Raw genomic sequence first — 12,937 nt, forward strand, 5'->3', positions numbered from 1 at the left:
GGTAAAGGGTTGGTACGACCTGTTGCGGCTGATGATAGACGTGAGCTCCCAGGTGAGCAGGCGAGAGTCCCTGGATGAACGGGTGGTCACAGCATGTGACGGCGGAGCCTCCAGGAAGACCAACAGACAGGCGGCAGATGAGCGCTCCCAGGTGAGCGGACAGAAGTCTCTGGACAGGCGGGTGGTCACAGCACGTGACGGCGGAGCCTCCAGGTAGGCTAGCAGACAGGTAGCGGATGAGCGCTCCCAGGTGAGCGGGCAGGGGACACTGGACAGGCAGGTGGTCACAGCACGTGACGGCGGAGCCTCCAGGTAGGCTAGCAGACAGGTAGCAGATGTGCGCTCCCAGGTGAGCGGGCAAGCTGGTCCATAGACAGACTGACAGGAGTTTGGAAGGCAGACCGTCGGACCTCAGGCAAGCAGGCAGGTGGCTGATGTGCGCTCCCAGGTGAGCGGACAGGCTGGTCCTTAGACAGACTGACAGGAATGGTAAGGCAGACCGTCGGACCTCGGACTAGCAGGCAGGTAACAAGTAGTCAGGCAGGAATCTGGCAGGTAACTGGCAGGTAACTGGCAACGGGACCTGAGGGCTGAAGCACAGGTGAGACACTGGTGCAAACAACATTGCTCGGGCACCTCCATTTTGGAGGAGGTGCCTTACATATGATGAAGTCCTCCGGCCATTGGCCGGGGACTCCTTAGGACGGCGCGCGCGGCCCCTTTAAGAGGAGGGGAGCGCGCGCGCGCACGCCCTAAGCACAGGGGCCGGGAAGGAGCGCGCGCTGAGAGCAGAGCGGGGGGAGGACGCCGGGAAGGAGCGCGCGCTGACAGCAGAGCGGGAGAGGGACGCCGGGCACGGAGCAGAGCGGTGAGGGGAGCAGCGTCCCTGCCTAGCAGAGGGCAGGGACGCCGGCACTACAGCTTAGATAGCGTTCACACAGGCAACTTCAGATACCGCTGAGATAGTCCCAGCTCGGTCAAACAAAACTGCTATAGTCCAAAGCAACCAGTGATACTTGCAGTTTGGTGCACATGGCCTGTGCAGACTAAGTTCATAGAGATTCTGGCTTGTTTATTTCCTCAACTTCAAGGCACATCCAGTCTGCTCATCTGCCCTAGCAGACTGATGTATATGAACACCTAGCCTGTTTATATACAGAGCTAGCCAGGTGCACTAATCAAAGCATGCAGAGATAGGATTTAATCCTTGCCTACCTGGCATTGCTACAATGAATACTGACTTACTGTTATTGTGAACAGTTAAGCAAGTTCAAGATGAAATGATCTCTAAAAGGGCTATAGTTAAAGATGACACATTTCCTTTGTATTTTAGGTAAAAATATATATATATTTTTTCATCTTTTACATTTTAAAAATTACAAAAAGAAAAAGGGCCGATGCAAAAGTTTGGGCACCCTTGGAGATTTGTGGGCTCAGATAACTTTGACCAAGGTTTCAGACCTTAATTAGCCTGATAGGGTTATGGCTTGTTCACTAGTATCATTAGGAAAGGCCAGGTGATGCAAATTTTCCAGGTTTATAAAAACCCAGCCTCCTCTAACCTTGTGCCAAAAAACCAGCAGCTACGAGTTCTTTTAAGCAGCTACCTAGCACTCTAAAAATGGTGGAGGCCGACAAAGCAGGAGAAGGCTATAAGAAGATAGCAAAGCGTTTTCAAGTTGCCCTTTCCTCAGTTCAAAACGTAATACAGAAATGGAAGTTACCAGGAACAGTTGGAGGTCAAGATAAGGTCTGGAAGACAAAGCAAATTTTCCGTGAGAGCTGCTCGTAGGATTGCTAGAGAGGCAAATCAGAACCCAAGCTTGACTGCAAAAGACATTCAGAAAGATTTAGCAGACTCTGGAGTTGTGATACATTGTTCTACTGTTCAGTAACACCTGCAGAATTATGGCCTTCATGGAAGAGTCATCAGAAGAAAACCTCTCCTGTATCATAACCATAAAATTCAGTGTCAGAAGTATGCAAAAGAACACCTAAACAAGCCTAATGCATTTTGGAAACAAAACCATTTTCACCTCAACCAATCGAATAAAGAAATAAAAAAAAAACATTTATTACAGAAGCACATGGCTATTTATACATACACCGCAGACCCTTATGTAATTGTCTACAATATTCAATGGAAGTTACAACGGATATGAAGATGATTTGAGGCTTGAAATACTGATCAATCTGTTACTGCTTATGCTTCTATTAGTGCGGTTACATAGCAGTCATTGTAGAGCTCTCCAGCAATGTCCATGCCACCAAAGATAAGGCAGATTGGCACGGACTTCTCCAACATATGGTCCTCAGCAGAAGTGTCTATCCTTATTTTCCAAGGAACAAGACACATAGAATGATCTAGCCGTGCCGGGGGACTAGGGGAGTCGAACTTCATCTGTGTCCAAATATGTTCCTCTATTGAAAAAGAAAAAAAAAGTCAATTTATAATGGAAAAATTTTTATTGTAGATTTCTCCCTTTGTAATGCAGCAGGTGAAACCTACGTAAAATACACCTCCCTCTCTTATCCACAGAGTGCCCATGTGCAGGTTGCTGTCATCCACACACTTGTATTTTTTTTTATCAAGGAAGGACTAAGAACAAAAAGCGGCAACTGTATGCTGCAGAGTTTGAATGTTTGCTGGGAACTTGGTCTGGTGCTGTGTATTTACAATGATTTTGGTTCTAGTGTGTATATGCACTATGAGCTGGGTTCTGGTGCTGTATCTGTGTTAGCGCTTATACAGCACCAGAACCAAGAGGTACAAAACAAAATGATTCTGCTTCTATAAATCCAGCAATCCTGACCCTTCATTGCTCCAAATGTGGTGCTGGCAGTGAGTTAGGACAAATTATTGGTTGGGTGTTAGATGAGCCAAGTCTATGGCCGCCTTTACATTAATTGGAATTTTTAGTTCTCATACCTGTGTCAAACCTGTACATTGTGCTTATAGGCCCGCCACAAGTCATCCCGCCAAAGACATAAATATATTTTTTCCAGGAAACTGCAGAATGAGCTGCACAAGCAGGAGGTGACTCTCCTTGCGTCTTCAGCTGCTCCCACTTCATAGTATCTAAAGAATAAAATATTTCATATACTCTAATCTGATATAAAAGCAGTTTATAATTTTTGCCCATTGAACAATATTCTGTATATTAAAGGGAACCGGTCGCTCGATTCTTGCTGCAGAAGCCACGATCAGCATGAATCAGATCCTGGCTGCACGACTGCAGGCAGATACGCATTACTCTGAAACACTTAGGCATTTCAGAGAGAACATGGCTTGAAAAACGGGACAACAAGGAGAGACTGGACAACAAGGAGAGACTGGACAACAAGGAGAGACTGGACAACAAGGTGAGACTGGACAACAAGGAGAGACTGGACAACAAGGAGAGACTGGACAACAAGGAGAGACTGGACAACAAGGAGAGACTGGACAACAAGGAGAGACTGGACAACAAGGAGAGACTGGACAACAAGGAGAGACTGGACAACAAGGAGAGACTGGACAACAAGGAGAGACTGGACAACAAGGTGAGACTGGACAACAAGGAGAGACTGGACAACAAGGAGAGACTGGACAACAAGGAGAGACTGGACAACAAGGAGAGACTGGACAACAAGGAGAGACTGGACAACAAGGTGAGACTGGACAACAAGGTGAGACTGGACAACAAGGTGAGACTGGACAACAAGGTGAGACTGGACAACAAGGTGAGACTGGACTAGTCCGACTTCTCCCCACCCTGTTCTAGTCGTATGACAGGTCTCTCCCTATATACAAAATATCAAAAAACTGACTGTCACTTCCAAACAGAAAATAGGTGTGTACAGGTGCTTACTGCATGTGTATGGGAAGGTAAGATCCTGCTATAATTAAAACCGCCTGAGGCTTAGGGGTGGAGTGCTCAGCCAGAAAGCCTATGCATACAAATATCAAAAGACTGACCGTCACTTCCAAACAGAAGTTTGAAAGGTGCTTACTAAGAGTAGCCATCTCCATATAGAACTAACAAATAAAGTAGCACTCTGTAGCGCTAAGTATGTGAACATGAAATATATGAAATTTGAATAGCATTACTGCTTTAGAAAATAGAAATAACTGAGAAATCTTAGCGCATAAACTGACCAATTCATGTGTACCCAGCAGTCACGGTAAGGCGTTTCTCGTTACCAGGAACCTACCTAATGTGAATCCTAAGCCTCAGGAGGTTTTAATTACAAGAGGATCTTACCTTCCCATACACATGCAGACTTTATTCTCTAAGAGAAGATTCACATTAGGTAGGTTCCTAGTAACGAGAAACGCCTTACCGTGGCTACTAGGTATTTCTATTTTCTAGAGAAGTAATGCAATTCAAATTTCATGTTTGCATACTTAGCGTTGCACAGTGCTACTATATTTCTCCGTATATACACATACATGCGACTTTCAACTAACATCCACACTAATCCGTACCTCCCACTCCCGGCTTCAAGATTTCTCCCGAGCTGCACCTATTCTTTGGAATGCTCTACCCCAAGAAATTAGGATGAACCACAATTTACACAGTTTTAGGCTCTCCCACCTGTTTAGGGCAGCCTATCACCTTCCCTAATCAAAGTCCTTTTATCTTCTTATAGCCCATCCCTTATTTCGCCACACAACTCTCCACCGAACCAAAAAGCACCACAAATACTGGCTGGTGATGAGCTCATGCAGCCTTTATCTATCCCTCATCCCCTCAAGATGGCTGGACCATCGTTGTAAATAAGCCCCTGTACTTTGTGTCACCCCCACCTCATTGTAGATTGTAAGCTCTTACCAGCAGGGTCGCCATTATTTTTGCTGTAATTATTGTATTATCTTTAGCTCTATTACTTATGACTGTTGTATATGAACCTGTGAATTGTTAAGCGCTGCGGAATATGTTGGCGCTATATAAATAAAGATTATTATTATTATTATACAAGGGAGAGACCTATCAACTAGAACAGAGTGGATTGAATAGGTCCGCGGGCAGCGACGGACTGCTTACGTCTCTGCCTTTGTTCCTTAGACAGAAGCTGTCCCCTAAACGCAGCATTTCAGAGTAATATGTACCTGCCTGCAATCACGTAGCTACTCTCCGATTCCTGTTGCTCATGGTTAGAGGGGTTGTCAGCCTTAAGCTACAAGTCTGCAGTCACTATGTGACTGCAGAATTGTGAACCCTCACATCGAGCACACTTAGGATTCTCCGGTGCCGGCGGTGGGTGGTCATGTAACTGCAAGTATGTGATATGCATACTTCCAGCCATATTACGACTAGCCTGTATCCGGCCTTGCTCAATTCTCTTGAATTGAGCGCCGTTCTGCCAATCTTGTTGGCACGTGAAAAATGTATGCAAATCACATACTTGTGGTCACGTGGCCACCGCCGGTACTGGAGGATCCTTACAGCGGGCAGTGTGTGTGATGTGAGGATTCACAAGTCGGCAGTCACATAAAGTGACTGCAGACTTGTAGCTTCAGACTGGACAACCCCTTTAAGGCAGCAGGAATAAAGTAACAGGTTCCCTTTAACATTACCCATATGCATTGATTTTACCTGTGTCAATGCAGAACATGTCGTTAAAAAATGAGCAGCCTGCCATCCCACCATGGATGAATAGCTTGGTTCCTACAGCTGCAATAATGTGTCCATGACGTGGCTTAGGGGGATCACCAGATGTCGCCGGCTGCATCCATGTCAGGCTGGCTATGAAAAAAGAATCTTTCAATAAGCATATGGATTTCATGTATCTAATTGCATTATATTAATACTTAAGATGTACCTCTGGTTATGCAGGTAAAATGATTATTATGCAGGATCTGGTACTATAATTGATATTTCTAAGTCTCTTGTATTACTGATTATGTTCTCAATAGCAGCACAGACCAGCAATAGTGTCCGTATTGTCTCCTATGTTTCTATCTCCACCCTCTGGGATGTAATGTGAGTTTACACCGATGTAGTAGGAAAACGAAAGGATGGCTCTGACCAGTATGTGCAAAATTACTAATACAAGAGGTTTAAACAAATGATTATATTATAGGATCTTGTGTTTTTCTGCATACTTGTAGGTTCACGTTTCATCTCCTTATGCAAAAATAAAAACAATATTACATCTTACTTGTATCAAACATGTGGAGTTTGTTATCTGCGGAAGGTTCTGCACCTTTCTCTCCTCCTCCAAAAACAAAGAATTTGTCCCCAATGGCAGAAGAGGATGTATGGAACGTCCTTGGCGAAGGGCAAGCTCCTTCTATTTTTGGGGTTTTCCATGAGCCATTTTCTGAAAAATAGAGAAGATAATTAACTTAAACATATGTCAAGTTATCCTGTTTATAGCAAGAGCTGTTAATTAAACATATGGCTTTATTTTCGATGCGTTCCTCAGGAAAAAAACATGTATTATACTTCGAAACGCGTCGAGAATAAAGACACATGTTTAATTTTTTCTAATTTGATTCTTCAATATTCAGCAAAGCAAGTAAGTCCACAAATCTTTCCTGGTTTTTATATAGATTAGGAAGCACTTACTGTGCTTCCTCCTCCGGACCCAGTAAACATATGATCACTGATTCAGAGGAGGGAATAGGAGTAGCTGGATCCTAGGAAACCTAGATAGAAAGCTGAAATTTTCCTGTAGAAGAGGGCGAATATACCTGCCCTAACTATAGTGGAAACTTTAACAAAAAAAATAAGAATGTATGGATATGTTAAAAAGCCTCCCCCACCCCATCTATATAAGAAAAAAAAAATAATAACAATAAGAAATAGTAGTAAATAAAATAAAGATTAAAAAGAAATCAGCATAAATAAAAACAGAACTAAAAAAAAAAATAAAAAAAAAAAATTTCTCTATACATTGTCCCCTGTTTTAGAGGCAGGTTAAGGCAGGACGCGTCTGTACAGGATGCATACCTGGGCTTATTACTTGAGTGCTGTTTCTGTTCTCGGCCTGTTCAGCTCCACCAAACACCCAGATTCTAGTGGGATCGCTGGTACATGTGAAGCAGGCGTGTTCATAACGTGGTAACAGCTCCTTCCAGTCTGCGTCGTCCCATTCATAAGTGTCTAAAGAAAAAATGTAAAGGGAAATAGTGTTCAACCGATACCGGAAGCACGTGCCTGATACATAGGAATATTGGAAGGAGGAAAACATCAAGTTGTTTTTTCCTAAAAGTCCCATTAGTGTGGTTATATATTGTGTTATAGGCATTGTGAGCACCTCTGCTGCACTCATGACAACACTTCATGTCTTGTGGTTCTGCCTTGTCATAAGGACATTGTATTAATATATGTGACTTAATGGACAAACATAACTGCTGCTATTCACTTTAGGTGTGAATGGAGAATAGATTGGCACAATATCTCTAGAAGAATAAAACATAGTGCAGGAAGTTTTGTCATGGGGACAATGAGTTTGAAGAACTGCAGAGATCAAACATACTAAGCCTCTTTAAAAGGGTATTCCCAAGTTTGGAAGTTATTCACTATCCAATGGGCACCCCCACTGATCCCGAGAACTGGAGCTCTGAAGAGCCCCTTGTGAAAGGAGCAGGGGGTCTATCATGACCACCTCCGCTCCTTTATTGCTAATGGGTCCGCCAGGGATAAGTAAGAGCTGTGTTCGGCTGGTCTTTGGCAGTCCCATAAGAATGAGTGGAGTGGCAGTGCGCATGAATGACCAATGCTCTAGAGATCGCTGGTGGTCCCAGCAGTCAGACCCCCGAGATTGGGAAATCTTCGAGTGTAAAACATGATAATAATTGAACTATATGAGTGTGACTAACCAGCAACCACTGCCTTACCTAGATTTATAATGTGCACGTCAGAATAGCAGCATCCGGGATCGGCCCCTCCAATAATGACCACTTTTCCCTTCCCTTGGACATCGGGGGCAGGTACATATAGACATGTATGGCCGACACGAGGGCTCGGAGCTTCTCCATTAGGAGCGAATGCGTACCTGTGGAGAGATACCCAAGAATGAGGAGATCAGGGACATCTAGGAAACATACTGCTCAATAGGTCTGCTGTCATTTCTAAGCTCGATCTTACATGAGACACATATTAAAAAGGATCTAAGGGAAAATATAAGGCGCAGTAAGTCAGCCGGTGGGGGGGTCAAATTGGGAGAAACGGTTTCCTTGTATCCCATGGGCCATTTAGGAAGAGCTCATCTGTACCCTACATATTCCGCCATATGTTTGGGAAGGATATTACAAGGACGAGTCTCCTATCTTATTAGCCAAAAACATATTATGCCTTTTGGCTAAATGAGCCAGTATGTCCCCATATAAAGCTGCCATTACATAGGCCAGAATACTTAAAGGGAATCTCTCAGCATGTTTTTGCTATTTAATCTGAGAGCACCATAATATAGAGCAATAGAGCCTGATTCCAGCAATGTGTCACTTACCAGGTTGTGCGCTGTAGTTTCAACACAATCAGTGATTTATCAGCAGGAGATTATCACTAGAGGACTAGGTCTCATGTGCAAAGCAGTCCAGCTAATCTGTGTAACCCCACCCCCACCACTGATTGGCACACTGCTGACACTGTACAGAGGAAGCTGCCAATCAGAGCTGTGGGCGGGGTTATATACCACTCAGCATTCTGAGCAGTGCTACATCGGCGGCAGAGAAAACAGAGATTCTATCAAAACTACCCAAAACTTTTTTTATTTTTTTTCAATCAAATCAATTTTTATTGTATAAGATATCAAGATACATTCACATTTTAAATTTGTTTTTTTTAGAAACAATCAAAACTAAATAAAAGAAACACACAAATAAAAAAAACCTATAAGTCAACCAAATACAAACCAGTTCTTATTAGCAGTTATCGTGGGTATTATCATCCGTTTACTACAAATTACATATATGAATACAGAGACACGGCAACACCAAAAATGTTTATTTCTTAAATTAGGGAAAAATTGTCTACACACCTCCAGACACAAACACTGAATGAGACAACTGGTCTCCTTTTTATCTGCCATACCACGCCCCCGGGATGAGATATGGGAGCAGCCAGTATATCTTTGACTACTCGTAAACCTGGCCCTGATTTGCCCTATTAGCTCTCTAAGCACTATACGTGCTGGAGCATGTTTTCCCAGGCTTACATCACCGAAGCTACAAACCTCGATGATACATATCTCCTCTCAAGGACCTGTCCAGTGGCCATCTTACATACTCCACAATTTTATTAATATATAAAAGGTAAAAAAATATATATTTTTTACGAGATATTTACATGTTCTCATGGTGGTTATTCACTCTTTTGGTGTAGCGCCTTAAGATTTTCTTGTGAATAGCCACTCAGATATAGTTATGGATATATTTATTTACTTTGTTGTGTATTTCTTTAACTGTCTAAGCTTACGGAAGAGATATATTAAGTGCTGCTCACCATTATTTACACACCTTCATTTTTTTCCATAGACTGTACAATATCTTCAGAAGTAAATGGAAATGTACCAAAGTTATAGCCTCAGGATTTTTTAATTAGTGGTCCAAAGTAATACAACAATAAAACATTGTTTTTCAACTTCCATGTTGCAATTTCAAAGAAGAAACAGAATAAACCGCATGTGCAGCAATAAAGCCATCCCTAATTAATACTTGGTTGCACACCCTTTGGCATTGCTGACAGCCTCTAGACGTTTCTTGTATCCATCTATAAGCTTCTTGCTCTTCTCAGCTGGGATTTTCTCCCACTTTTCCTTTTTGCAGTTTGTTCAAGCTCTTGAATGTTTGCAGGGTTCTTTTTCCCAATGGCAGATTTCAGCTCATCCCAAAGATTTCCAATGGGATTGAGGTCATGACTCATTGTTGGCTATTTTAAAACAGTCCATTTTTTCTTTTTCAACCATTCCTGTGTACTTTTGGATGTGTGCTTTGAGTTATTGTCTTGCTGAAGGACCCATGATCTTCTAGTCAAACCAAGTTTTCTTACACTGGGACTATTAGCTCTAAAATCTCTTGATAATTCTCTGATTTCATGATTCCTGTGATACGATCAAGGCCTCCAGTACCAGACGCAGTAAAGTAAACCCCACATCATTACGGATCCTCCACCATGCTTAACTGTTGGTAAGGTGTTCTTTTCCTTATAAGCTTCATTGCACTATCTGTAAACAAACTGTCGCTTTGCATTGCCAAAAAGCTCTATTTTTGTTTCATCTGTCCACAAAACATTTTCGCAGAAGGATTGTGGTTTGCCAATGTACTCTTTTGCAAAGATCAGTCGTTCCTTTTTATGTCTTTTCTACAGCAATGGTTTCTTCCTTGGCCTTTACCCATAAAGCTCTGCTTGGTTAAGTGTGCAGCGTATGGTACTTGTTGAAACCATGACCCCAGACTGTTCCAGGTTGGCCTTCAAGTCTTTGGATGTTTGACGTGGTGTTTTTTCCACCATTCGTACCAACATTCAAAGACATCTCTTGTCAATTTTCCTCTTTCCCCCACGCCCAGGGAGGATATTGACGGTTCCATGCTTGGCAAACTTCTTAATAACATTGTGCACTTCTGAAACTGGGATACCAAGGTCTTTGGAGATGGCCTTATACCCTGTGGCAGTCTTGTGTTTGCTAATAGCAATTCTGATGTCCTCAGACAGCTCCTTTGTTTTCACCATTGTGACAAAGGAACAGGGCCTACCATGTGGCTTTTTAAAACACTGAAGTCATCGTTCATTGGCTAATTCATGTCACACGGGCACCGACAATTAATCACAGGTGAATCTCTTTTGTGGTTTACCACAGGCAAGTCAAAATGGGTTTCCATACTAAATTAATGTAAAGGGTGCCAATACCAGTGTCACAGCAAGCTTTAGGTTTTTCTATTTTTGCCTCCCATTGTTTTTTGCTTTAAATTATTGTTTATCATTTGCTCTTTTGTATTTAACACTAGTGCTCTATACAGAAAACTGTTTCATTTTTTTCAGGAGATAGTCCACATTATGTACTTAAACTTCATGGCTGCCAATAAAAATGAGCAGGACTGTACCCAAAACCCTGGATTGATACCACATTCATATCTAGGTAAGCAAACGCTGCAGCTCTCCCGCATCATCTCCTCTCAAAGGGAAAATAAAATCTGTGATGAAATCGGCACATGCCCTAACAGCGCGGGGGCAGATACTCACCACATGGATTCTTTAGGTTCATCTTCTGGTTCTAAAACACCCAAAATTTCCATAGTAGTCAATCACAGTCTAGTAGTAAAAGATAAAAAAGAGGGTTACGATTCATTGGCTGTAACAGACGATGCAAGAATGTGTCCTAGAAGCTATGGCTCTGTTCACATGTCTGATTGGGAGTAACACTTGTCTGTTCCATTGTAGTAACAGATCTATGGAATTCAGGTCTAAAATAGACAAATCACGGACATGTTTTAAGGACACATAAAAAAAAAAAAAAATCATAAAGGGCAAAATTCATCATTAGCATTTTTTCTTTGTCTCGTGGTATCCGCTGAAATTCCTGAAAATGATGCATGCGACTTATGAATTTTCTGCAAAATAAAAATAATGCTTTATTTGTTTCCTTAACTTTTTTTTGTGACTTTTTAAACACATTTACTGCTATGCAAATGTAGTGGAAAAGTTTTGGATGTACATAAAACCAAAACGGCGAGGGAGAGGGGCCAAAAAAATGTCTAATTTTGATAAAGTCACAATTGAGCCAAAAAAAGAACCAAAAATCTGGAAATCCCAAACATTGTCTACAATGATGGGCAAACAAGGGAACACATAAAATAAACTTTTAAAAAAGTAGAAGTTAAAAAAAAAAAAAAAAAGGTGCAAATGAAAAACAGAAGGAAAAACACCAAATATTAGACCAAAAAAAAGGCGCTAATGCAATAATGAATCAGGCTCTCTCGCTGGACTAATTGTAAAATGTAAATTGATGATAATTATGGTGATAATAATCGGTACAAGTTTTACCAGCTTCAAATAAAAATCACAGATGCAGAAATTTTATTTTTCCGGGAAAAAAAGGGTCCGAATTTTACAGTAAAAAATAAAAAAAAAAAGGAAAAAACTAAAATAAAAAATGGGTAGAAAATCTAATAATAATAAAAAAAAAGATATACATATAAGATATCGACACACAGTAAAACATAAAAAGTGAATTTAAGAAATTAGATATACAAGACGTTACCACACCCGTAAAAAAATAACAAAAACAATTATTTATCCAGCACATGGAACGCCTTTTTAAAAAAAAAAAAAAAAAAAGCGGTAAAAACTTTATACGTCTCCAAAATGGTCCAAAAAAAATAATTACAAATCGCCCTCCAAGTTTCCAGCTAAGTAGATAGAAAAATAAAAAGTGTGGGTGTAAAAAATAAAAACAAAAAAACCCACAAACCATATTTTTTATTTTTTTAAGCCGTAAAACATAAAAAAAAAAATTCTAAAAAAATTTAAAAAAAAAAAATATCACCGTAATCGTCCTGGGCCGCAGGTTGTATCTTTTTTTTTATGTGTTTTACACCTGGAAAAAAAAGTGTGTGCGTAAAAAAAATAAAAAACAGAAAAAAAGAACTAAAAAATTATAAAATTGAAAAAATATATATCTGCTGAATTCATGAAGCTACATATATACTGCTTTGTCCGTTCATTCCTGTCCCTGCTGATGGCCACCAGCCCCGTCACCTACCTCCGGGCCCTCCGGCACACCAGGCCCCGTCACCATGGAAACCGCGTCACTTCCCCAAACAACCCACCCAAACCAACTAGGAGCCCCGCCAGGTATCGTCACCTTCATCCCGTCACGTAGATATACACCCTGCTGTAAGCCGTTCTATTAACCAGACAATAAATATTCGGAATCTTACCGCTGTTGTCTGTTCTGAAGGCATTCAATAAAGTTTGTTGAAGAAAAAAAAAAAAAAAGTTGTCATTTC

The 12,937-nt window shown here is 41.4% G+C and overlaps 1 protein-coding gene across 3 annotated transcripts; it reads right to left on the reverse strand.

The window, feature by feature from the left end:
* Positions 1–2,050: 2,050 nt before the first annotated feature.
* RABEPK (Rab9 effector protein with kelch motifs) lies at positions 2,051–12,933 on the reverse strand. Of its 3 annotated transcripts, none has more exons than XM_073639802.1 (8): positions 12,869–12,933; positions 11,172–11,240; positions 7,829–7,986; positions 6,939–7,091; positions 6,145–6,306; positions 5,580–5,729; positions 2,930–3,079; positions 2,051–2,421 (listed from the first exon to the last, which is right to left on the reverse strand). In XM_073639802.1, the coding sequence occupies exons 2-8, from the start codon at positions 11,222–11,224 to the stop codon at positions 2,204–2,206; spliced, it is 1,044 nt and encodes a 347-aa protein (XP_073495903.1). In that variant the 5' UTR covers positions 11,225–11,240; positions 12,869–12,933; the 3' UTR covers positions 2,051–2,203. The 3 variants fall into 3 exon arrangements, with proteins under 3 accessions (XP_073495903.1, XP_073495905.1, XP_073495904.1); XM_073639804.1 differs by lacking the exon at positions 12,869–12,933 and adding an exon at positions 12,793–12,855; XM_073639803.1 differs by lacking the exon at positions 12,869–12,933 and adding an exon at positions 12,691–12,750.
* Positions 12,934–12,937: the final 4 nt, after the last annotated feature.

Source organism: Phyllobates terribilis, unplaced genomic scaffold (genome assembly GCF_046119375.1).
Source record: "Phyllobates terribilis strain yellow unplaced genomic scaffold, ASM4611937v1 Scaffold_7__3_contigs__length_470593459, whole genome shotgun sequence".
In the NCBI taxonomy this organism is placed as follows: domain Eukaryota; kingdom Metazoa; phylum Chordata; class Amphibia; order Anura; family Dendrobatidae; genus Phyllobates; species Phyllobates terribilis.

Coding starts and splice junctions, on each gene's coding strand:
- RABEPK (XM_073639802.1), bottom strand. CDS start 11,224: ATGGAAATTTTGGGTGTTTTAGAACCAGAAGATGAACCTAAAGAATCC. Junction 5,730..6,144: donor ACTCCACATGTTTGATACAA/GTAAGATGTAAT, acceptor CTTTTTTCATAG/CCAGCCTGACATGGATGCAG. Junction 2,422..2,929: donor AATGTACAGGTTTGACACAG/GTATGAGAACTA, acceptor CTTTTTCAATAG/AGGAACATATTTGGACACAG.